The following is a 25,578-nucleotide window of genomic DNA, read 5'->3' on the forward strand; positions in this document are numbered from 1 at the left end:
ATTAAAAGGGGATCTTTGTGTCCTGGCCAAAATTCATCCCTCAATTATAAATCAAGAAAAAAACAGTTTATATGGCCATTATCACTTTGTAGTTTGTAGGAGATTGTGTACAAATTGGTTGCCATGTTTCCTACGCTATGACAACAATTGCACATTACAGAAGTAATTCATTGACTAAACTGCTTTGGAACATCCTGAGATTGTGAAAGATGCTATTAATGCATACTCTTTCTTTCTGAAAAGACAAAATTGCTTCTAGTTCCCTGGAACTCCACCAATGCACAGAGGTCTCTTTTTAGGAAAGTTTAATCATTACAGAATACTTACCTATGTTCTGCACTGGATGTAGAGGTACTGGATGAAGTTGATGTGTGCGAGTTAGACATACGGGAAACAAATTTTTGGATGGTGTTGCGTGATGGAGCTTTGATACGTGAACTGCGTCTGCTGTGATATTTCTGAAATAGACTCTCCACCTTTTGAGAAGATGATCACAAAAGTTAATTCCCAATTTCCAAAAGCATGCAATCCATCAACTGCTGCATTTACACCGATAACTCTACTTTCTAACAGAAATTCTGAAAAAGCTTCCACCATCAAGAGCAGTGGTTGCACCCACACAGGCCCTTCACCAGATCCAGCCCATTTTCTTCTGTTCTCGCCCCTCCCCCTCAACTCAACAGAATCCTTTGCCAACATCTTTCATCCTACAAACTTCTATTCACCATAGGTTCGTGTTGATTTGGTGGAAGCTGCCTTCAGCAAAGATATCTTCTCCTCCGAAATACCCTCTCCACTTTTGTATCGTTCCCATTTTCCACACAACTCTAATCCATTTCTCTTCAGGTCTAAAGACTATTTCTATTTTGTATTTATATGCATTTTCTGCCTATGGTGCAACCACCTCTAGAAAGGTGAAGCAGAATGCAAGTTAGGTGACAGCTTTGCTGAACACCTCTGGTCACCACAAAAAGGTCAAATCCAACCCGGCCAATTACCGCACCATAAGTCTATTCCCAATCATTAGCAAAGTGGTGGAAGGGGTTGTCAACAGTGCTATCAAGCAGCAATTATGCAGCAATAACCTGCTTACTGATGCTCAGTTTGGGTTTCGCCAGGGTCACTCAGCCCGATTTCATTACAGCTTTGATCCAAACGTGGACAAATGCGCTGAACTCAAAGAGGAAGTGAGATTGATGGCCCTTGACATCAATGCAGTATTTGATCACGTGGGCATCAAGAAGCCCTAGGAAAACTGAGGTCAATGGGAATCCGAGGGAAAACTCTCCACTAGTTGGAGTCATACCTAGCACAAAGGAAAATGGTTGTGGTTGTTGGAGGTCAATCATCTCAATCCTAGGACATCGCTGCAGGACTTCCCCAGGGTAGTGCCCTAGGCCCAACCATCTTCAGCTGCTTCAATGACCTTTCCTCCATTATAATGGTCAAAAGTGGGGATGTTCACACAATATACCATTCATGGCTCCTCAGATACTGAAGCAGTCAATGTCCATATGCAGCAAGACCTGGACAACATTCAGGCTTGGGCTCATAAGTGGTAAGTAACATTCACGCCACACAAGTGCCTGGCAATGACCATCTCCAATAAAAGTGAATCTAACCATCTCCCCACGACATTCAATGGCATTACCATTGCTGAATCCCCCCTCTATCAATATCCTGGGAGTTGCCATTGACCAGAAACTGAACTGGAACAGCCATATAAATAGTGTAGCTACAAGTGCAGGTCAGAGGCTGGGAATTGTGCAGTAGCTAACTCACCTGGCTCCCCAAAGCCTGTCTACCATATACAAGGCATTAGTCAGGTATGTGTTGTAATACTCTCTACTTGCCTGGATGAGTACAGCTCCATCAACACGTAAGAAGCCTTGACACCAACCAGGGCAAAGCAGCCCAGTTGATTGGCACCACATTCACCACCTTCAACATTTAACCCTTCCACCAGTGATGCACTGTAGCAGCAGTGCACATCACCTACAAGATGCACTACAGCAACTCACCAAAACTTCAAAAGTACCTTCCAACTCCACGACCCCTACCACCTAAAAGATCAAGGGCAGCGGATGCATGGGAACACCACATCCAGCAAGCCCCCCTCCCAAGTCACACAGCATTCTGACTTGAACTATACTGCTGTTCCTTTACTGTCACTGGGTCAAAATCCTGGAACTTCCTTCTGGCATTGTGAGTGTACCTACACCACATGGGCTGCAGTGGCTCAAGGAGGAAACTCACCACCACCTTCGAGGGCAATAAATGCTGGCTTAGCCAGTAAAGCCCACATCCTGTATATGAATACATTAAAAAAAAACTCCTAGTGGATTGCCACTTTAGCCCTCCATTACAATTCTGACCTCAGTCTTTTCCCTCCCTATATTGTTCCAACGTGGCTCAACAAGCCCCAGGAAGTTCTGTACTTTCTGTTGCATACTCTATGGGTAGAGCACCAACTTAGCAACTTCAGCCCTCAACTATATCCCTTTCCTTTACAGTAGGGAATGCTGGTATTGTGTCCTTCAATGACTCAAAGAGGAGGCAGATTAAGATTTCAGGTGCAGATTAGTCATCAGAACATAGTTATTAGGGGAGCCTGGGTCTATAGTTTTGGGTTGCTTTCATCTTGTATTTCGCTAGCGCTTTCTGTTTTCATTTCAGATCTCCTGCACTTGCAGTCATTCCCTCACCAATATCCCCAAATTTCTCACCCGTGTGGACCTTTTGATGTCTTTTCACTTCTTTAACTATTTGTACATGTTTTTACATCTTTCCATCAGCATTCTTTTAGGACAGTTTTATTAAGCAGTTTACAGGTTATTCAGCACATTAACTTCCTGTCTGACTGGATCTCTGTTGTTTTCATCCCCTTTGCTTTCTTTTGTCTAACCTCATTAAAATTCATCATCTTTAGTTTTGATGAAAGATATACATCTGAAATGTTAACTTGTCTGGTACATGCAGACTGTGCTAGTAAACATTCAGCAAATTATCCATATAATAACCTGCTGGCCTTTTCCATTTTTTGAACACAGATTTAGCATTGCCATTCATCAGTTCTTTTGTATTATTCTTGATGCTAAAGAAGTTTGAAAAAACTAATTTAGCCCCTAATCTCTTCAGCACTACATTACAGAATGCTGAGGGAGATTAAAGCATGAGGAGCTGGTGAATAATCAAGTTCAATTCCCAGTAACTTAACAATTTGTTGCTCTTCCATACCTTGCTGTGTTATTTCTGTAACCTTTCAACTTTCTTTGCTTAGAGGTAAAACACTTACTTCTACCATCGTTTTACTCTCTACCATAGTTTTACACTCTACCATAAAGCTGTTTCTTTGACCTTTATGTCTTCTCGCTAATTAACTCAAACATATATTGTTGAATAGTTTATGTAGTTAAGCATGTAGATGCTTTCCTCAAGTGTCTTTGGCAAGGATACTTTTCTTAATATTATGTCAAATATTTATAATGGCCCAAATCTTCCAGTCTCTGGATCGTTGGAGACTGGACCGATGACAGGAGATGCCAGGCCTGTGGAGGTCCAGACACAGGGGCCTACATGGGAATTGCCTGGGAAATTTAAACTTCCGCTGGATAATACCCCTGCGTGGAAGTCTCTGACTCCTGAGCTAGAGTTGAAGACTGGGAGTGATGCACGGTAATTAACTGGATAGTTACCTAGGAAATGTTAAGACAGTTTAAAACCTAGTCTAACACCTGTGTAACTCCATAACCCATCTACCTTCCCTGTATGTATTAAGATTCATTAAAAGACTGGAACTTTAAACACCAGAACAAAGCAGCTAGTGCCATAAAAAGGAGACGTGTCATCTTTTCCCCCGACTAATCCGCTCTGACAATAGTTCCCAGGGGATACTGTGCATTTCTTTGACAGCTTGGATCGGAAGATCCCAGAAGAAAAAGGTATAGCAGCATTGGGTCAGGAGAATCTTTGCGCACAGCACTGCCATTGCTCGGAAAATTCAGGCCATTATTCTTGTGAGTCTTTGGAATTCCCTGCCCTTGAGGGTAGATGGAGTGCATGCTCCATCATGAGCATATGTAAAGCTAGAATAGAGATTTTTGGTGTTTCAAGGAATCAAGGGATATAAGGAGTGGGTAGGAAGGTGGGGTTGCAGCGGGTTAGCCACGATTGTATTGACTGGTGGAGCCGGCTCGAGAGGCCGCATGCAAATAGGAGCAGTAATAGACCAATGTTATTAACTTTGCAAACAGAAAAGTGACAAGTAACAATGCAAAAATATACACTGCCATCTTTCTACTGAGATGTTAAACCAAAGCCCTGTCTACCCTCTCAGGTGAATGCAAAAGATTCCAGGGCATTTTGTTTTCCCTGTGCCTTAGCTAACATTTATCCCTCAACCATCATTACTAAAAACAGGTTATCCAATCATTTATTTCATTGCTATTTCAGGACCTTACTGTGTGCAAGCTAGCTACTGTGTTTCCTACATAGGTGACTGCCCTTCATAGGTACTTCATTGAATGTAAATTGCTTTGGGACGTAGAAGATGCTATATAAATGCAAGTTATTTCCTTTCCTTTAAGCACATCTTAAAAGGTTACAAATTCAGAACAACTCCTCAAAAAGTTAGGAATCAGTTTTCTTGTTCTGCTTACCTCAAAGTTTTTTAATGTCTTTCGCCACAGCAATGAATCAGAGGGCTCTAACTGAAAGACTCGTAGCATAACAAACAGGACATGAATGCAGAATGTTCCACGCCCACAACTGCAGGTCTATAAAAGATTAAATTATTATAATCTTGTATAATAAATCAAAGCTGCCTAATAGCAGAACAATTTTTTCAGTACGTAGATTTTCAATATATTTGAAAACAAAAGGGAAGGCTACCATAGACGGTGTTAGTATCAACCTACCTATGTTAACAATTTTACAAATGTCATATGTTTGTTTGGTTGGGGGGGGGGGGGGGGCTTCAAATTTTTAGTGGCACTTCAGCCCTACACTCAGTTTGCGAGGGGTAGGCAAGTTGGAAGACAGTTTATTCCTAGACCTGGCTATGGTGGATATTCAGATGGACATGGGAAGAGGGGAAGGACACTCTGGCTGCCTCACTCTCCTTTGTGGTTTTGTCATTTTGGGTTGTTACTGGAAAGGAAGCATGCTGATACACAGGCATTCCATGACTGGTGTGCACTGCAGGAAAAAGAGCATCTAATAAACACACAAGGTAACATTATGATTCAGTTTTATAAGTTTCATTCTTGGTCAGATTGAAATTGGGATTGTGTATTTCAATTCTTTCATTAGTTAGCTCTCCTCAAAACAAGGGCATCTGCACATTTAGTTCAATTATAAAAGGCAACTAAAACTCCTCCTGATTTACAAACTCCACATTTAAATAACAAGGTGATTATCTCAGAGAAGGTTAAATGTCAAAAAGGACAATCATGTTTTCAACTCCTTCTCAGCTGTTGCATTAATATACATTATAGAATTAGAATCCTCCAGATTTTGGCAATGTACTAAAATCAAGAAATCATAATGCAAGAGCCAGAGGCATTTTACACAATTTGAAAAACTGAAGTTTTGCATAGATCAGGGGTTCTCAACTAAGGTCCGAAAGGAGGTTAAGCAGCATGCTGAAAATAACCAGAGATCATGCAGGGCTTGGTACATCTGTTCCTCTAATGAATTTTTAAACTGCACTTTAGCATCCGACTATTCAATTCAGCTAACCAGTAACTGAGCCTCACTGCTCGGAGACACAAGGTGGCTCACAGCTGCAATAGGTCACTGCATGCCACACCCAACCCTCAGTCTGGTGCCAACACCAGCAACAAGTTTCACATTAAGTAAAACAAAAATATACATTTAACCCTACAACTAATATTTATACAGAAAAAAATACTTGTGCTACTGGGAGTCTGTGGAAATTTTATAACATGGAAGGGAACCTTCAGAAGCAAAAAAGGTTGACAGCCTCTGGCATAGATGATGCAATTTTTAATGAATTTAATTTAATTTAATTTAATGAATATGGATTTCAGGAGTGTGTGAAAAAGAAATGGGATTGTAGCAGATAGCACTGTGCAAATATTGTTTCCCTATTTAACAGTAACACAACAGTATATGCAAATGCAGTAATAGTTTCTGGATATATATTTTGCCTGCTTTGAATGCACAGAGGGCTTGATGCAGACATCACTGGGGTTCTGTGCTCCATTTTAACCTAAAGCACGTCAGAGAACATGACAGTATGCAGGCAAATGAATTCTCACCATCCACTAGCCTGCATACACTCCTCGTTCTCCCACCACTAGTTTTGTTAGTAAGCATTTGGAAAGAAAAACTAACACACTAGGCATCAAAATGACAATACTCATGAATGTAGAATGACAGTTTTATTGTTGCAAAAGTTGTGTATAATGCCTTCCTTCCAACCAATCATATCCCTCATATGGAGACCTGTATCAATTTGGTTGTTCAACACCCAATTTAAGGGCAATGATATCGTTCCTATGGCACCATATTAGGCACCAGCCCAAAGTGCGCCCTGGGTTTTATGTCATTACATACTTAAATCAGCATATGATAAGATGATAGCAGCAATTTTAAAGAGCCAAACTTGTTGGGCTAAATAGACTTGGCCGAATACAAATTCTCCTATTCGACCAATCTCAAACAAAATATTGTACATTTTGCTGACATTAGGTGAAAGACTGCCAAGAGGGAAGGTTGGGGGAGGAGGAGGAGGAGGAGGGGAGGGGGGTGGGTGGTGTGAGGAGAGAGAAGAGAATAAGAGAAGTCAAGTTATGGGATGAAATAAGTCCTTAAAAATTTTCAGAAAGGTAAACAAAATGAATGTTATGGCATTTGCAGTATAAGGGTTGCCCATGCCATGTGCATAAAATAGAAGAAATGCTTTACTTGCCAGGATCTTTGCAGCATAATAATTTTGTTTGCTTGTATGCTGACACATTTTTGTCAATTATCATTCATAACACATTGCATTTTCTAATAGCTTTACAATATTATAAAAATAATATACAATAGTAACTTCAATTGTCTAACCAACTGCCAGAATCTATACTGGCTAAAACTTTTCGCACGAGACATCAAAACTACAATGTTTCTATAATGAAATAAATAGAGTGAGTATCGTGTGCTTTGCTTTGCACATTTCTTCCCTTAAAAGAAAACCAAGGTGATATTAACATAGGACACCAGACATTGCTATCCAACTGACCTGAGGACCAATAAACACCCTGTACTTGTTATCAGGAACATCTCCTCCAATAAGGAAGGAATTTGGACCTATTTGCTGTAGCAAGTACAGTCGTGCTCGCATTACTTTGTTGACTCTGCGGTTAGTTTCCTCAGGACTGTAAGGCGAGAACCCATCTGGTGAAGGAGCTCTCCTCGGAGGAGTAACACGTCCACTCTGAAACTACAAAATAATGATGTTTTTGTCAATCTTCTTGCACAGATACATCAACCTAGCTACACTGGGTTTCCACTTACTTTCTAATTTAAAAAATAAACTCCTTTATGTTCATATGCTCCCAGAACGAATACACTTTGTCTGCACAGATCTAACAAATAAGTTATAAGCACAGCAGAGTTTAGCATTAAAACATAATATGGCTTGAATCACATTCAATAAAATGAACTTAAAGACAGAATAAGATCTTTATCCACAACAGGACAGTACACAAATTTAGATTTGTAAAATTTGACTATTTTTGCATGGGGAGCGAGACAGGACAATCACATCAATGAAAGGTAGATTAATTTTGGAGGATAACTGCATGATAATTTTCCAGCAGCACTAATTATAAATACAGTGTTGTTAAAAATAGACACTAAAAATATTTGGCACTGATGTAAGCCAGAAGTGGACCATTTTTGGACTTCTGGCTTTAAGTCATCCAACATAATGCAAAATATGGCCAAATGCTGGAAAGAGCTCCATTACTTGTTCTAAACTCAGATGACAACAAACTCCTACTGCACAAGTATGAATTCTATCCATTTTCTACATATATAGTTCTCTAACAAAGGAAAGCAACAACTCGTCTTTAAATAGCACTTCTTACATCCTGAGGGCACTTCACAGCCAATTACTTCTGAAGCGAAGTCATTGTTAAATAGGCAAGTTTAGCTGCCAATTAGCAAAGAGAAGGTCCCAAAGACAAAAAAAGTGACTGGTTATTTGAGTTTTTTTTTAAAAAAAGTGTTGCTGATGCTTAAAATGTAGCTCAGAATGCCAGACTTGCCCATATTTTCAAAGTTTATCCATGGGACCTGAATGGAAAATTAAGTACAAAAATGCTGTGCACATGGTAGGACAGCAACATAGATCCAGTTTCAATTTGCCACTCTTTGATCCCTGATTTTAGCCACATGGGGATGGAGAATGGTCACTGGGCTATTCATGCACAAGGCCACCTTAAGAGTAGCATTAGCAGAAGACTGAAATCCTTTCATCCCAAGTGGTCCAGAAATCATGGAAAGAAATTTAAGCTAAAACTTTGCATAAATGGTGGACAAACCAATGCAGGTTAACGTGCATTTAACACCAATAATTTATTTAAGCGATTTTGCATGTATTCCACTAATAGCTGTCACTTCATAAAATGGCTTCATTCTGGGCAATTTCTCAGTGCATTAGGTTCTACCACAGAAACCACTAAAAATAACTTAATCTTCTTGCTCCATTTGAATGAACCATCTTCACTCCAGGAATAGATACAGAATCCCATCCCAAATGCTCCAACTTTTACATTCTTCAGTTGCAATGTTTTTAACAAGAATACAACTGAATTCTTAGATTTCCAGCTGCTGTCAGTTCAGAGATAATAAGGAAATGCTACTTAAGGGATTTGAACATTTCCCAAAGCCCAAGGAGTGGCACACTTAAGGACAGCCAGAACATTGTACTGTTCCAAGTGTCACTTTTCAGTTGGGTGTTTAATCAAGATTTGTCTGCTTTTCTTTCATTTGTTCAAGATGTGAGTAAAGCGGGCATGACACATTTGTTGCTCACGCTTAGCTGCCTTCAGGTGGTGGTAGGCTCTCTCCCTGAACCACAGTCATCTTAGTGAGAGTGCTGCATGACAGTGTTGGGTAGGGAAATACAGTAATGAAAAAGGTAATAAAATGCAAGGAAATTGGATTGCAAGGTGGAGTAAATGATACTTCAGTTGTACAGAGCACTGCATTCAGTTTTGGACATCAAACCTCAGGAAGGTTATATTGCCTTGTAATAGATACAGCTTAGATTCACCAGAATGATTACAGGACTTGAAGGGTTAAATTAGGAACGCAAGTTGCAGAAATTTGGCTTGCATTTGCACATTGTAGTAGAACTGAGGTTATAATAATTAGGAAAGACTGAGCAGAGATTGGGACTGTTCTCTTGAAAAGAGAAAGCCAAAGGGTGAATTAATAGAGGTAGTCCAAAACTTAGGGGGTCATAAATATAAGATAGTCATGAATAAACCCATGAAAGAATTCAGGAGAAACTTATTGGTTAGAGAATGGAGTTTGCTGCTGCTACCACATGGAGTAATTGAGGCCACTAGAATTGACACATTAAAGGAGAAGCTAAGTACATGAGAGAGAAAGGAATACAAGGATATGTTGGTAAGTTAGATGAAGTAGGGCATAAGGCAGCTCTTGCAGAGCCTGAACAGCAGCAAAGCTCAGTTGGGCCAATGGCCTGTGTCTAGGCTGCATATTCTATATATAAGATATGCAGTTTTATCTGCAATTTCAGTTTCAAATGGTGGCAGTGTTGGCACTATAATCACAACAGCAGCATATGCATTGAACAGTTCTGGAAAATTCCATTGTATTTTCCACCATGGCTGATGAATTGAAATCTAACAACATTCGATCTTCCAATTATGGACTTAATCTTTATGATTTGTTCTTCATTTTACCCAATCTTTTCTGGACTATGACATACTAATTTACTTATCCCAGAGATGCTAATGTTAAATATTAAAACCTCAGGCCAACTTCAAATATCATTGCTACCTGATGAATTAATTGGGCAACATTCATAAGAAGGTCTATTCAGTAAGCAATAGATAAGTTCAAACTTCGTATTAGGAGGTTTTCAGTCTTCAGTGTTACAGGTGTGGTGGAATTTGGTGAGCATGCTTCCCTAGGTTGGTGGTTCGTGAGATACAAATGTGTAAAAGGACAAGTGAAAGACTATTTCAGATGAGTCATCATTTTTGGAAACTTATTCAGTGTGTGGCAATTAGCTTTAGCATTTCTACATCTAATATGCAAATTTAGATTCTTCCAAAGTAATTGGAGGACAGAAATTCTTACTTCTTGCACTTACAGGAACTGGTGATACTCTTTTCCTTCTTACGCCTGGAGATTCAGACTTTGCAGTAGTTTTTGAGGAGGATGACGACGATGTGGCAGAAGAAGAAGAACTGCCAGGGGAAGGACTGCGCCTTCCTCGCTGCATTTGTGGTGAGGCATTTATATCTGTCTGACAGTCAGATGCTTGCTTGCCTAACTCAGCCCCATCTGCTTTCACTGGAATTGGTTTCACAACCTGCAAGGCAGATAGAATAGGGATCATTGCAATAATCTAAAATGCATTAACAATTAGGATTTCAAAAGAAAAAAATATTTTTTTAATTGAATCTAACAAAATATCATTTACAATTTCTACCAAACATATATAGTCAAACTTACAACCTCTACCACCTAGAAAAAGGTTAGGAGGCACATGGAAACACCATCACCTACAAGTTACCCTTCCAGGTCTCTCAATTTCTTCATCACTGGGTCAAAATCCTACAACTCCCTTACTAACAGCATTGTAGATGTATACATACCACAAGGGCTGCAGTGGTTCAAGAACGCAGCTTGCTACCACTTTCTCAAGGGCAGTTAGGAATGGGCAATAAATTCTGGCCTAGTCAGAGACACCCACATTCCATAAGCAAATAAAAAGCACCACATTTAGAAATGTCGTAGTATTCAAAGTTAGTCTAATATTCTGACCATTCATTTCACGGAGGAACTTTAACATATCCATAAGGTTCCCAAAGTATCCCAATTTAGTTATTTAACATCAACATTTTACAATCTTATCACTTAAGTCATGAGGTTGCTGTTTAGCTGCAATATTACTTCATTATAATGCCACTGTGATGCATTTTTAAATGTTTTGTTCTGTATTGACAAAAAAGTATTCACCAGACATGTGAGCTTTGGCAATTAAACATGTCTGCAAATCCGAATCTTATGGTTTAATTTACATACCCCAATGTCTACTTAAATATGCACATTGAATTTAATGTGCGATGAAACTCATACCTGCAGAACCTGCTATGTCTGTAGGTGGCACTGTGATGAGGCTTTTTAATGTTAATATCACAACAATGTGATGCAACAGCTGCTATTATACAAGTATAGCAATAAGGTCGGTCAATTATTTTCCACAAATTGTTCAACTTGTCCTGAAAGTATTGTTCATTATATTATTTCCCCCTTCATCAAAATGAAAATTTATGTCCAAAATAAGGGTTTAAACAAAGTAAAACCAAAACAACTAACGACATTAATAATGCATAAACTAATTACCTTTTGCACCTTACAATGCCTTCAATTCAATTTTTACTTGAAAGGTAAAGTCTTTCCTTAAAGCCCAGGCTTTGTTTTGATCATTTTGACAAGAGATATCAGAGTTGAAATCGAAATGTACATGTGGGTACTCAATTCCCCAGGATACATTACGGCTATTCTGTCAGCTTTACTGATCGAACTCCAGCAGTCACTGCTCGTTTTTTGAAACTTATAAACAGCACCTAGAGAATAAATCTCAATTTCTATGCAGCATGTGTGAGCGAAATAATGAATGAGAAAATTAGTGTAACAGAAGACATTATGCATCCAGCAACCATCCACACAAAACCAAATTCAATGTTTATAAAGATTCCTCTAAAATCACAAACCAGTGCTGCTGGACATGGGATTTTCTCCTAAACAATGATAAGAGCCAGACTCCATATTCAACTCTCAGTCTGGCCAAACACCAGTTCCCTACTCCACTGTTACCCCAGATCAAAGGCAATCCTACTTTAGTGCTAGCAAACTCCAGGGCCATCATCTATTTCTGCCAAAGCACACTAGCCCACAGTGATACTAAACACCAGGATTTACCCCACTGATACCAAACTGCAAGTCTGTCAGAGTTAAATCTCACCCTCTTGCCAAAGCTCAAGGTACTCTCAGCTTTTATCACTTACAACTTTGTTTCAAAGAAGTATATAAAACATAAGACATAAAAGGGCACACTGTCATAGAATAAAGGTTCAGACTTCAGAAAATGAATTCTGCTTGAGCTTGTGCTCCAAAGTGTGTTACTTTTAGATCATTCCTAATTGTACTTACCACAGGTCCTCGCCGGTTCCTTCTTTCTAGCCATTCATGTTTCCAAGCTGGCATGCATGTCACCTTGAGCTTTTCCCTGATCATGCGCTCCTCTGGGCGGTCATCCATTTTTGGTAACCCCTTGAGTGTTTCCTTATTTTCAATGTCACGACTGAGGAGAAAAAAAGATGTGGAAAGATAAATAACAAACAAAATCTAAAAATTACACCATGCTGTGTTCATTGGTTCTGTTTTCCTTCATATAGGTGCACTTTATCTATCGTACCATGAGCCAACTTTCACAGTAACAAATAATAGCAAATCCAAGGATTGTAAGGTAGCCTGCATGGTTCTATGATCTAAACATGTTTCAAATGCAAACCATAAAATCTGTGGTTGCCAGAAGACACAATCACTGGAATATTTGAACAAACAAGTGCCTGAATGCAAAACTTCAAATGCAGTCATACAAATTAATTCCATAATCATTTTAAATGCCAAATAAACCAGTTGAATATGCATGTACAGGGAAAGGTACCATGAAAGTAGCTACTACATAAAAAATAAAATTAAAAAGGGACCTGTTCAACAAATTCAAACTACAAACTATAAAAATATAATTGCCTACATGTGCTTTCTTGGCCCTTTGTTGTGAGATCAGCACCCAATTGAGTGAGCACACTGACCAAAGGCCAGTTACAGAATGTTCAGACATTTTAACAACAATCCAGTGTCATGTTGTAAACTTGTTTGACGCTTGTTTTGCCCCCCGGGGGGGGATGTGGGGGCGGTGGGGCAGAGAGGAGATATGGTAGCATAGTGGTAATATTGCTGGGCTAGTAATCCGGAAGCCCAGGCTAATGCTCTGGAGATATGGGTTCAAATCCCACTATGCCAGCTAGTGGAATTTAAATTCAATTAATAAATCTGGAATATTAAGCTAGTCTTAGTAATGGTGACCATGACAACTATCATTGATTGTTGTAAAAACCCATCTGGTTCACGAACATCCTTAGGGGAAGGAAATCTGCCATCTTTACCTGGTCTGGCCTACATGTGACTCCAGACCCACAGCAATGTGGACTCTTAACTGCCCTCTGAAATGGCCTAGCAAGCCACTCAGTTCTAGGGCAACTAGGGATGGGCAACAAATACTGGCCTTGTCAGCAACACCCACATCTCATGACAGATAAAACTAGAGGCCCTCAGCAAACTCATTACAATAAATACACACACAAATAAGCCAACATATGATCAAACAAGACAGTTAGATCTTTGATCAACATACGAATCAAAGCCTCCATTCTTGCAGTTTACAGAAAAATTAGCCTAGGACAGTGAATTTAAACAATTTATAATAACTACAGCATGTTGAATGGAGCGTGGAACCTTTCAGCAATGGAAAAACAACACAGGTATACATCAGGTACAGGACAGCAGGATCACTAATTTATCCCCAAATTCAGGGGCACAGAAGCCTATCTTCTTTAGGAATGTACAAGCCTACTTCAGCAGGATCTAATGCACAGGGTAAACAAGAAGTGCATTTTATCGTCCGGCTATACTGTATGGGCTCATTTTTTGTAACTTTATGGCAGGGGCATGAAAAATAAACCACCCAAATTTTCAGTATTGCAACATTGCTGAAAAATTATAGCTCCCATCTTTTCAGCCAAAGTTTACAAAATTTATCCATGCCAAAATTCTCCCAGTTTCATTTCTTGCCAAACAGTGAAGTGCTAGAGTGCTATAAGATCCTTAAACTAGATCTTCTGAAGTATATCACATATTAATAATCTTGCTTACGCCAACAGCACGGGCTTTGATCCCCTTTCCGGCTGACGGAGACTTGGGGCCTGCCTCCTCGTCCTACCCGTAGTAAAAAATCACGGCACTTTGCTGTGGTTTGGTAAATAATCACCAAGGCCTTCCTTTGGGCAGAGAACTCAAGAATAATCTTGCCATATGGCACACATTTCATGGTCACTATTTAAAAATGAGGGGTCGCCCATTTAAGACAGATGAGGAGAAATCTTTTCTGAGAGCCGTGAGTCTTTGGAACACTCTTCCTTAAAAAGGCAGAGGAAGCAGCGTCTTTGGATATTTTTAAGACAGAGCTAGATAGATTCTTGATAAGCAAAGGGTGAAAGGCTATTGGGGGTAGGTGGTAATGTGGAGTTGAGGTTATAAATCAGATCATCCATGATCTTATTGAATGGTGGAGCAGGCTCGAGGGTCTAAGTGGCCTACTCCTGCTCCTAATTTGTATGTTCGTATTTCCTACTCACTGACGATATATGGTCATTTTCTTCGGCTGACATAGCTGAAGGAGCCCATTTTAAAGACTAAATGGAGTTGGGGCAGTTAAATTCAATGGCAACAGATGCATTATTCAGAATATTGTTGTATTATTAACTCCCCACGGATCGGATGAGTGAGGCAGTAAAAGTGAAATTGCAGAGAATGCTTCAAAAACATTTGGGAAATTAAATTATGGTCAGTTGATATATATTGTATTCTTCTTGAGGCTGGTTTAACTATGGAACTATCAGCCAGAAGGGGAAACGCACAACACCTCTTTGGAGTAAGGAAAGGTGGGGTTGAGGGAGCTAAGGGTTGGGGGTGGGGGGAGAAAGAGAGGTGATCATATTATAGCAATGAAACAAGCCACTTGAATACCTGTTGATGAGGGAGAAGCATCTGCATCCGAATGGGGGGATAGTTCTGGAACAGAAATTATGGCACGGAAAAGGAAGATACGAATATACAAAATAGGAGTAGGCCATTCAGCCCCTCGAGTCTGTTCTGATCAATAAGATCATGGCTGATCCGTTCCCGTTTCAAATTCCACATTCCCATCTACCCCTGAAAACCTCTGATTCCCTTGCCTAGCAAGAATCTATCTGCCTCAAAAATATTCAATGGCCCCACCCCACCCACCCCCCCGACCTTCTCAGGCAGAGAATTCCAAAGTTGCACAACCCTCAAAAAAATTCACCTCATCTGTCCTAAAAGGACAAACCCCTAATTTTAAAACCGTGCCCCCCATAGGCTCTGGACTTGCCCGCAAGAGGAAACATCCTTTCCACGTCCAGCTTGTCAAGGTCGTTCAGGATCTTAGATACTTCAATCAAGTCATCCCTCACTCTTCTAAACCCCAGTGGAAACAAGCCCAGCCTGTCTAACCTATCTTCATAAGACAATCTGCTCATTCCAGGTATCAATCTAGTAAACCTCCTCTGAACTGCCTCCAACACATTTACTTCCTTCCTTAAATAAGGAGACCAAAACTGCACACAGTATGTAAGATGCCCTGTATAACTGAAGCATAACATCCTTACTTTTATGTTCAATTTATCTCACAATAAAGGATAGCATTCCATTAGTTTTCTCGATTACATGCTGTACCTGCATACTAACTTTCAGTGACTCATGCACCAGACACCTAGATCATAAGACCATAAGACATAGGAGCAGAAGTAGGCCATTTGGCCCATTGAGTTTGCTCCACCATTCAATGAGACCATGGCTGATCTGATAATCCTCAATTCCACTTTCCTGCCTTTTCCCCATTGCCCTTGATTCCCTTACTGATTAAAAATCTGTCTATCTCAGCCTTGAATATACTTAACGACCCAGCCTTTACAGCTTCTCTACAGCAAATAATTCCACAGATTCACTACCCTCAGAAGAAATTCCTCCTCATCTCTGTCTTAAGTGGGCGACCACTTACTCTGAGATTATGCCCTCTGGTCCTAGGCTCTCCCACAAGGGGAAACAACCTCTCAGCATCTAACCTGTCAAGCCCCCTAAGAATCTTATATGCTTCAACAAGGTTGCCTCTCATTCTTCTAAACTTCAATGAGTACAGGCCCAACCGACTCAGCCTCTCTTTGTAAGAAAATCCCTCCATACCCGGGATCAAGTTTGTGAACCTTCTCTGAACTGCCTCCAGTGCCAGTATATCTTTCCTTAGATAAGGGGCCCAAAACTGTTCACAGTATTCTACGTGTGCTTTGTAAAGTTTAGCAAGACTTCCTTATTTTTATACTCCATTCCCTTTGAAATAAATTCCATTTGCCTTCCCTATTACCTGCTGAACTCGTATGCTAGCATTTTGGGATGCATGCACGAGGACCCCAAATCCCTTTGTGCTGCAGCTTTCTGCAGTCTTTCTCCATTTAAGTAATATTCAGCTCCTCTATTCTTCCTGCCAAAGTGCATAACCTCACATTTTCCCACATTATATTCCGTCTGCCACGTTTTTGCCCACTCACTTAACCTGTCTACATCACTCTGTAGACTCTGTCATCCTCACCACTTGCCTTCCTACCTATTTTTGTGTCATCCGCAAATTTGGCAATACCCTCTGCACCTAGGAATTCTAGTCATCCTCCATTTAAGTAATACTCTGCTTGTTTATTCTTCCTGCCAAAGTGAAAATCTTTCACATTTTCCCATATGCCTATTTTTGCTCACTCACTCAACTATTTCCATCTGCAAACTCCTTATGCCTTCTTCACAACATACTTTCCCATCTATTTTTGTGTCCTCTGAAAATTTAGCTACCATGCCTTCACTCCCCTCATCTATGTCATTGATGCAAATTGTAAAAAGTTGAGGCCCCAGCACAAAGCCCTGTGGGACTCCACTAGTCACATCTTACCAATCAGACAAAAACCCATTTATGCATACTGTTTTCTGCCAGCCAGCCAATTCTTTATCCATGCCACTTTTACTCCTGATACCATGAGATTTTCCGCAATAACCTTTGATGTGGCACCTTATCAAATGCCCTCTGGAAATTCAAGTACAGTACATCTACAGGCTACCCTTAATCCACAACACGTTACTCCTTCAAAGAGCTATAATAAATGGTTAAACATGTTTTCCCCTTCACAAAACAATGACGACTCTTCTCGGTTACCTTGCGTTTTTCTAAGTGCCCAGCTATAACCTCTAATGATCGACTCACACCTTCCTCATGACAGACGTCAAGCTAACTGGGCTATAGTTTCCTGTTTTCTGCCTCCCTCCTTTCCTGAATAGAGGGGTTATATTTGCTACTTTCCAGTCTGATGGAACCTTTCCAGGATCTAGGGAATTTTGGAAAATTAACACCAACGCATCTACTAACTCATTAGCCACCTCTTTTAAGGCCCTAAAGGATGGTGAAGAATAGGGAAAAGACTGGGAAGATGTGGAGGGGATCAATCCAAGAGGAAGGAGGAGGGATTAATGAATGGATGGGAGGGAACAGAAGATAGGAAGTACAGGAGAAGCACAGTAGCTACACCTTAGACTTTGAAATCTGTAAGGGCTTGGCATGCCAACTGCCAGAAAGTACAGGCAGCAGTGGGTTCAATGAGCAAACGGGAAGAGGTTCGAGTTCAAACCATAGATTTCTGCCCACTGGGGTTGGGATATTTGCTTATTTGCTTAGGACAGGAAACTTTTTCTTCTCTTTGTGACTCTTTTCACAACTTGATCAAATTTCTACACCTATCACCAGCTACTTGTATGTCATTTTCTTCCAATCATGAGTTTTTTGGGGGCAAATGAAGCAGGAATCCAGCAGGGAGGATTGGAAATGGGGGCAGAATATGTGCTCAACTGCAGCAGACAAGTGGATGGAAGGGTGGCTGGGATTGAGGTGAGGGGTGATTAAATAATGAAGTGCAAACAAATGCTCATCAAAATGGGGAAGAACTACCAATATGTAGCCTGGTAGTTGAACAGCTATTAGAAAGTTGCTGATTCAGTTTATCATCCCATTCCTGGTCACTCAGGTGTTATTGGACCTCCTGTAGTCAAGGATTTTCCTGTCTTTGCCTTTTTGATCACACTCCTTGTGTGTCTTTTTTTCCCACTTGAAACAGCTATCCAAATTAACACTTAACTCTGTAATGTTAGAACAATACTGTGTATGGTTGACACTAGTCTTATTATGCCTTACTAAAGAACCAGCAAGAGGACTAAGTAGTTAAAGATGGAATTAGAATGGATATGAAATGATGATCCTGGTGGAGGGGCAGGAAACTAAATCTGCACAAGTATGTTTGAGATGCTTAGAAGAATTTTTTTTTGTAACTATTAACAGGGCGGATGACAATCCCACTGCATCTTTTAAACGTTTTGCATTCAGCACTTGTAAGTCAGCTTACATTGATTAGACGCAGGGTGAAGCTCACTGCATTCTCTCAACACACCTCCAAATCCATTTGCTGAAAGGTGTTCTCCACTGCATCATTTACATCAGCATTAAACCAATGTCTAGCAATTTAGAACCAATCATGCCCAACTGTGAGCAGTTTTACATTATATTCAAGCCTGGCAGTTATCAAATAGCCATTTCATTATGGATTAGCACAGCTACTTTTTTTTCTTCACTTCTTCCTCTACTACCACCCCCCCACCCCCAATACAAAAAACAACAATTTTGGTCGGTTTCAAAAAATGAAAGTGTAGTGCTATATTCCAAACCAGGTCACCATCCACTCACCCAAAGACAACTTTTCAAAACATGGGAGAAAATTCCTACCACTAACAAAGATCTTAGCAACGTGTGCTACCTATCTAAATATAATGCACACATCTATTTTAAACAGATTAAAACATTTTTTTAAATAGGTGAAGGAAGAAGAACTGATTTCTAAAATAGGAAAGTTCAGACATGTTAAAAGAATTTCTAATTTTGGTTTGGTCTTCCTGAATACTTTGCATGTAGTTCAGCCCAATGATTTTGTCGATGAGGATAGCTTGCAATAAGTCACAGAATATTCCAGGTTTGAAGTTTTTTTATGCTTAAGTAGTTGATCCCAATGAGTCAGTTAGTTGGATGGTTAGATGACTAAAGTAGTGTAGAATAATGCCAACAGCACAGGTTCAATCCCTGGACTGGCTGAGATAGCTCTTGGGGCCTGTCTCCTCACTTTGCCCAACAGTGACAATGAGTATGCTACATGGAGAAAGATGATCTCAACCAGGACAGAGGTTGAATCACAGCAACTGGTTAGTGCTCCTGGCTCATTAGAGGAAAGGTCACTTGGGCTCCTGCTTCTGATGATTATCTAGTGACCCCCAATGCACAGGGTGAAAATTTGACAGCAAGCTTAACAATGACATTCCTTCATGGTCAAATATTCTAGTACTTACTGTCTAGGTTTACTAAAGGTGTTTGTTGGAGATTCATGTGCCACATTTTAACAGTGGTCAACCAGTTCAGGAGAAAATTTTTTAAAAGCACTAAAAAAAAAAGTTAAATTTTCATGTACAATCAGCCAAACAAGGAAATCTTCTGGATAGTTTCTGTATTGATTACATATCATTGACAGCAGTACGCCTGAATAACACCAACACTAAAGATGAACTCTGGACCTCCGGTGCATTCAGGATCTAACTTCACGTGGTTGCAGAGAGCTGGTTTCAGAGGCAGCACAAAATGCATGCTTCCCTCTGACTGAGCCTCTAATGAATCAAGATCCAACACACAGCTACAAAAGGAAAACGGCAAAGCATCATTTGCTGATCATTACCTCCAAATATCTTCCCTGATCCCTACAATCAACAAAATGTATTTAGATTTTGGAACCAGACAGAGGGAATTCTGGTCTAGATTTCACCCTAGTCCACTATATTTGAGCTTGGCAAATACATCTCGGTTGTTTTGAAAGATACTTATAGAAACAGTTATGATCAATTTAAACACAATGAAGCAAAGAAATGGGATAAAAAGAATGAAGTAGAACCTGACATGTAAAGTCACAAACTCAAAGCTTCAAAAGCATCACAGAAAATAAAACTTACAAAGTATAACATTATGACAATGAACAGGGTCAGACGAGCGGAGTGGAGGAATGAACCATCTTTCACCTAGTGTGCTAACACTGTTGTTAACAGAATAAAGTAGGCCACTTCCTTACAGCAAACTCAGGCAATTTGAAAATGGTTTCTTTCCGTTTCTTCCTAACTCTCCCTCCACAAGATTCAAAAACATCCCACATAGAACACATTGAAAGATGAGAACGAACAACACTCAAAGGAATAAGCAAACGACAGTTGCTAGACCTCAAACGTCTGCTGCTTGAGAAACCTGTGCTCAATTTGGAGGAATTTTATGCTCAGGAGTGGAACACTTCATCATAAATTGCAAACATTCCCAGGTCAAGTACAGTATTTGCTAAGTAAAGACCAGTTACTTTGCCAGATGTGGTTTAGCCATGACCTGAGGAGGATTCTTATGCAAATCTGTTTTCACCCTGATATCCTTACTGTGCCTTAATAAATGCCTTAAACAGCCACAAACTACAATTATGCCATATTCTAATACCTGTAAGCATTCAACAACTCTCTCATAACCTTTCACAAGTTTGAACACTTCTACCAGGTCTCCTTTTCTACTCCAGGGAATATCACCCTAGTTTTCCCAAGTTTTTCATCATAATCATATCCTCTCAACTCCAATATCGCCCTAGTTATCAGAAGTGAGGAGAGATGGCCCACATTGTTAAAAATATTGACAAAGGCCTCGTGAACTAAACATTGTAACAGGGTGTGATGTGGTAAATGGGGTTGGGAGGAGAATCAAGCGAAGTATAAATAATGGCTGAATAATAAATGGCTGAAGTATAAATAACCAGCTGAGCTGAATGGTTTGTTCCTGAGTTATACATTCTATGCAGTTCTATTATCCTAGTGAATCCACGGTTTTTTTCATGGTCTTGATATCCTTTCAATAGTGGGGTGCCTAAAACATACCACTCCAAATGGAGAATAATCTTTGAACAATTTTCACTGCAGTTTGTAGACTGAAACACATTTTTAATATGCTGTGATTTACAAGTGCTCATTTTAAAAGCTGAAGCTAAAGCAGAACATTCAAGGCCCAAGATCGCTCAGATCACCAGGAAACTGTAATCACCCCAGTACTGCACATGGAGTCAATTTAAATCAGCCCATGCTGCATTGTGCATCTGGCAATTTGGAAAAAAAGCTATGCACTTCATACAATGTAGTTCAAGTAGTCAGAGCCTTTTCCATCAAGTCAAGCTAAAATGTTGGATTTGCAGTAAGTATATAAGTGAAATTATTTAACTGCTCAGCTGGCTACTTAAAAAAAAAAACAGGATCTTTTGTAACCAAGGAATTTGAAAAAAAAAGCCTTTGGTCTGCACTGGCACATGATCATCAATCAGTAGCAAACCATTAGGAGTGGATACCAGAACTTTCATTAGCTTAAGGAGCTTCAGGGCAAATGTTCAGCTTTTAAATAATTGTTCCTTTCCCATTTTTTCTTTTGCCTGTCCAATTTGCTTCCAATTTTGCATCTACCTAATCATATTTTCCCTTGCTAGTTTTGATATTCACCCGACCAGGTCAAAGAATTTTCTCCTGGCAGTGACCAACTTCGCCAGAACTTTAATGCTTCACTGGCTAACTAAAATATATAGTTATAAAAATAGCAAAAAGCAAACCACTCATTTTTAATCATTATCAAAGTAACATTTTGTATTCATGTGTGTGTACATGGTTTCTGACTACATAGTAACAATTGTTCAATTGCTTCTTTTTACAACTGTTTAGTTATTGAAGTTCATAGAAGCCACTGCACCCACAAAACTTTCCAGCTAGGGAATAGTGCATTTCTCTATTTAAAAACAAAACCTTCAGAACATCTCCCACAATAAATCAGAAGTTAGACTGTTGCAAAGCCGGAGGCTGGGAGAGGTGGAGGTGTGGGTGGTGGAAAAAAGGCAAGCAAATCTATAGTGAAAGAATTTGGAATGAAGTTGTAGATTTCCCCCCAGTGACTGTGAAGTAAATGTTTTTTGGATTATTTCTTGGAACATGAATTGTTTTTTTTACCCACTGTAAATAAATGAAAAAAATAAATAGCAGTTATAAAAATATATCATGTATTTCACTGCCTATTTGTTTAGAGCCTAGCATTTAATATCAACAGTAAATATATTTAAAACATTTTAGAGGATTCATGCAAGATGAGCTTATCAGGTATATATAAGCAAAGCATTTCATAGTTTCTCATCATTAAGTGTGAATAAACTAAGAATTATGGAGGAACAACAGAACTTGGATGCTATTTTAATTCATTTATGTGATGTGGGTGTTGCTGGCTGGGCCTTAACGAGGTGGTAAGTCGCCTTCTTGAACCACTGCACTCCCTGTCGCTACACTCACAGTGCTGTTAGGGAATCCCAGAATTTTGACCCAGCGACAGCAAAGGAACGGTGATATATTTCCAAGTCAGGATGGTGAGTGGCTTGGAGGGGAACTTCCAGGTGGTGGTGTTCTCATGTACCTGCTACCCTTGTCCTTCTAGACGGTGGTGGCCTTGGGTTTGGAAGATGCTGTCTGTGGAGCCTTGGTGAGTTTCTGCAGTGCATCTGGGAGATAGTACACACTGCTGCCACTGCTCGTTGGTGGTGGCGAGAGTGAACATTTGTGGAAGGGATGGCTAATCAAGCAGGCTGCTTTGTCCTGGATGGGGTCAAGCTTCTTGAGTGTTGTTGGAGCTGCACTCATGCGGGCAAGTAGAGAATATTCCATCATACTCCTGACTTGCGCCTTATAGATGGTGGACAGGCTTTGGGGAGTCAGGTGGAGTTACTCGCTGCAGGGTTCCCAGCCTCTTACCTGCTCTTGTAGCCACAGTATCTGGTTAGTCCAGTTCAGTTTGTAGTCAACAGTGCCCCCCCCACCCCACTGCCGCCCGGATGTTGATAGTGGGTAATTCAGCAATGGTAATGCCATTGATCATCAAGTCATGGTGGTTAGATTATCTCTTGAAGATGGCCCTTGACTGGCACTTGTGTAACACAAATCTTACTTGCCACTAGTCACCCCACGCCTGGATATGATCTAGGTCTTGCTGCATTTCGACATGGACTGCTTCAGTGTCGGAGGAGTCATGAGTGGTGAACATTGTGAAATCATCAGCAAACATCCCCACTTCTGACCTTATGATGGAAGGAAGGTCATTGATGGAGTAGCTGAAGGTGGTTGGGCCGAGGACACTACCCTGAGGAACTCCTGCAGTAATGTCTGGAACTGAGCTGATTGACCTCCAAGAACTGCAACTATCTTTTGTGCTAGGTATGACTCTAACCAGCAGAGTTTTATCCCCCCAGATTCCCACTGACTCCAGTTTTGCTAGGGCTCCTTGATGCCACACTCAGTCAAATGCAGCTTTGATGTCAAGGGCAGTCATTCTCACCTCACCTTTGGAATTCAGCTCTTTTCTCCATGTTTGAACCCAGGTTGTGATGAGGTCAGAAGCTGAGAGCCTGGCAGAACCCAAACTGGGCAGTGAGCAGGTTATTCCTGAGCAAGTGTCGTTTGATAGCATTGTTGATGACCCCTTCAAATCACTTTACTGATGATCGAGAGTAGGCTGATGGGACAGTAATTGGTCGTGTTGGGTTTGTCCGTGTGTGCGCGCGCGCGTGTGTGTGTCCTGGATATACCAGGGCAATTTTCCACATTGTTGGGTAGATGCCGGTGTTGTAGATGTACTGGAACAGCTTGGCTAGGGGCATGGCAAGTTCTGCAGCACAAGTCTTCAATACTATTGCCGGAATATTGTCAGTGCCCATAGCCTTTGCAGTCTCCAGTTCCTTCAGCATTTCTTGATGTCACGCGGAATGAATCAAATTGGCTGAAGACTGGCATCTATGTTGCTGGGGACCTCCAGAGGAGGCAGAGATGAATCATCCACTTGGCACTTCTGGTTGAAGATTGTTGCAAATGCTCCTCCATCATTGAGGATGGGGATATTTGTAGAGCCGCCTCCTCCAGCGAGTTGTTTAATTGTCCACCACCATTCATGACTGTATGTGACAATACCGCAAAGCTTAGATCATTCTTTGGTTGGAGGTTGCTTAGCTCTGTCTATCGCTTGCTGCTTATGCTGTTTGGCACGCAGGTAGTCCTGCATTGTAGCTTCATCAGGTTAACACCTCATTTTTAGGTCTGCCTGGTGCTGCTCCCGGCATGCCCTCCTGCAGTCTTTATTGAACCAAGGTTGAGCCCCTGGCTTGATGGTAATGGTAGAGTGGGGTTTTTGCCGAGCCATGAGGTTACAGATTGTGTTCGAGTACAATTCTGCTGCTGATGGCCCACAGCGCCTCATGGATGCCCAATCTTGAGCTGCTAGATCTGTTCGAAATCTATCCCATTTAGCACATTGGTAGCGCCACACAACATAATGGAGGGTATCCTCAATGTGAAGACAGGACTTCATCTCCACAACGACTGTGCGGCGGTCACTCCTACCGATACTGTCATGGACAGATGCATCTGCGGTAGACAGGTTGGTGAGGATGAGGTCAAGTACGTTTTTCCCCTCTTGTTGGTTCCCTCACCACCTGCCGCAGACCCAGACTAGCAGCTAAGTTCTTTAGGACTCGGCCACCTTGGTCAGTAGTGGTGCTACCAAGCGACTCTTGATGGACATTGGAATCATCCATCCAGAGTACATTCTGTGCCCTTCGAGGAAGCATGAGGCACGGCAAAGTGGTGTTCAACATGGAGTACCACCAATTTATCAGCTGGGGTTTTGGGAGGGAGGGGGCAGGAAAACGGTAGATGGTAACCAGAAGGAGGTTTCCTTGCTCATGTTGGACCTGATGCAATGAGACTTCATAGAGTCCCAAGTTGATGTCAAGGGCTCCCAGGCAACCCCTTCTCAACTGTATACCACTGTGCTGCCACTTCTGATGGATCAGGACATACCCAGGGATGGTGATGGTGGTATCTGGGACATTATCTGTAAGGTTTGATTCGGTAAGTATGACAATGTCAAGCCGTTGCTTGACCAGTTTGTGGGACAGCTCTCCCAAATTTGGCACAAGTCCCAAGATGTTAGCAAGGGGGACTTTGCAGGGTTGACAGGGCTGGGTGTACCTTTGTCATTTCTTGTGCCTAGATCGATGTCGGGTGATCCATCTGGTTTCATTCCATTTTGTAGGCTTTCTAGCAGTTCAATACAACTGAGTGGCTTGCTGATCCATTTCAGAGTCAACCACATTGCTTTGGGTCTGGAGTCACATGTAGGCCAGACCAGATAAGGACAGAAGATTTCCTTCCCCAAAAGGAAGGACATTAGTAAACCAGATGGGTTTTGGTGACATGGTCACCATTGGACTGGTTTTC

The 25,578-nt window shown here is 40.8% G+C and overlaps 1 protein-coding gene across 2 annotated transcripts in view; it reads right to left on the minus strand.

Moving 5' to 3' along the window:
• Window positions 1-25,578, minus strand: part of map3k1 (mitogen-activated protein kinase kinase kinase 1, E3 ubiquitin protein ligase) — a 132,492-nt gene that overhangs the window by 52,399 nt on the left and 54,515 nt on the right. For both annotated transcript variants that reach the window (XM_078549570.1, XM_078549579.1), the window contains exons 2-6: window positions 12,430-12,580; window positions 10,361-10,582; window positions 7,250-7,450; window positions 4,659-4,775; window positions 328-476 (exon numbers count right to left, since the gene is read on the minus strand). In XM_078549570.1, coding sequence (XP_078405696.1) covers window positions 328-476; window positions 4,659-4,775; window positions 7,250-7,450; window positions 10,361-10,582; window positions 12,430-12,580 — 840 coding nt within the window. The remainder of the gene's footprint in view (window positions 1-327; window positions 477-4,658; window positions 4,776-7,249; window positions 7,451-10,360; window positions 10,583-12,429; window positions 12,581-25,578) is intronic.

Source organism: Cetorhinus maximus, chromosome 1, assembly GCF_964194155.1.
Source record: "Cetorhinus maximus chromosome 1, sCetMax3.hap1.1, whole genome shotgun sequence".
Lineage (NCBI taxonomy): Eukaryota > Metazoa > Chordata > Chondrichthyes > Lamniformes > Cetorhinidae > Cetorhinus > Cetorhinus maximus.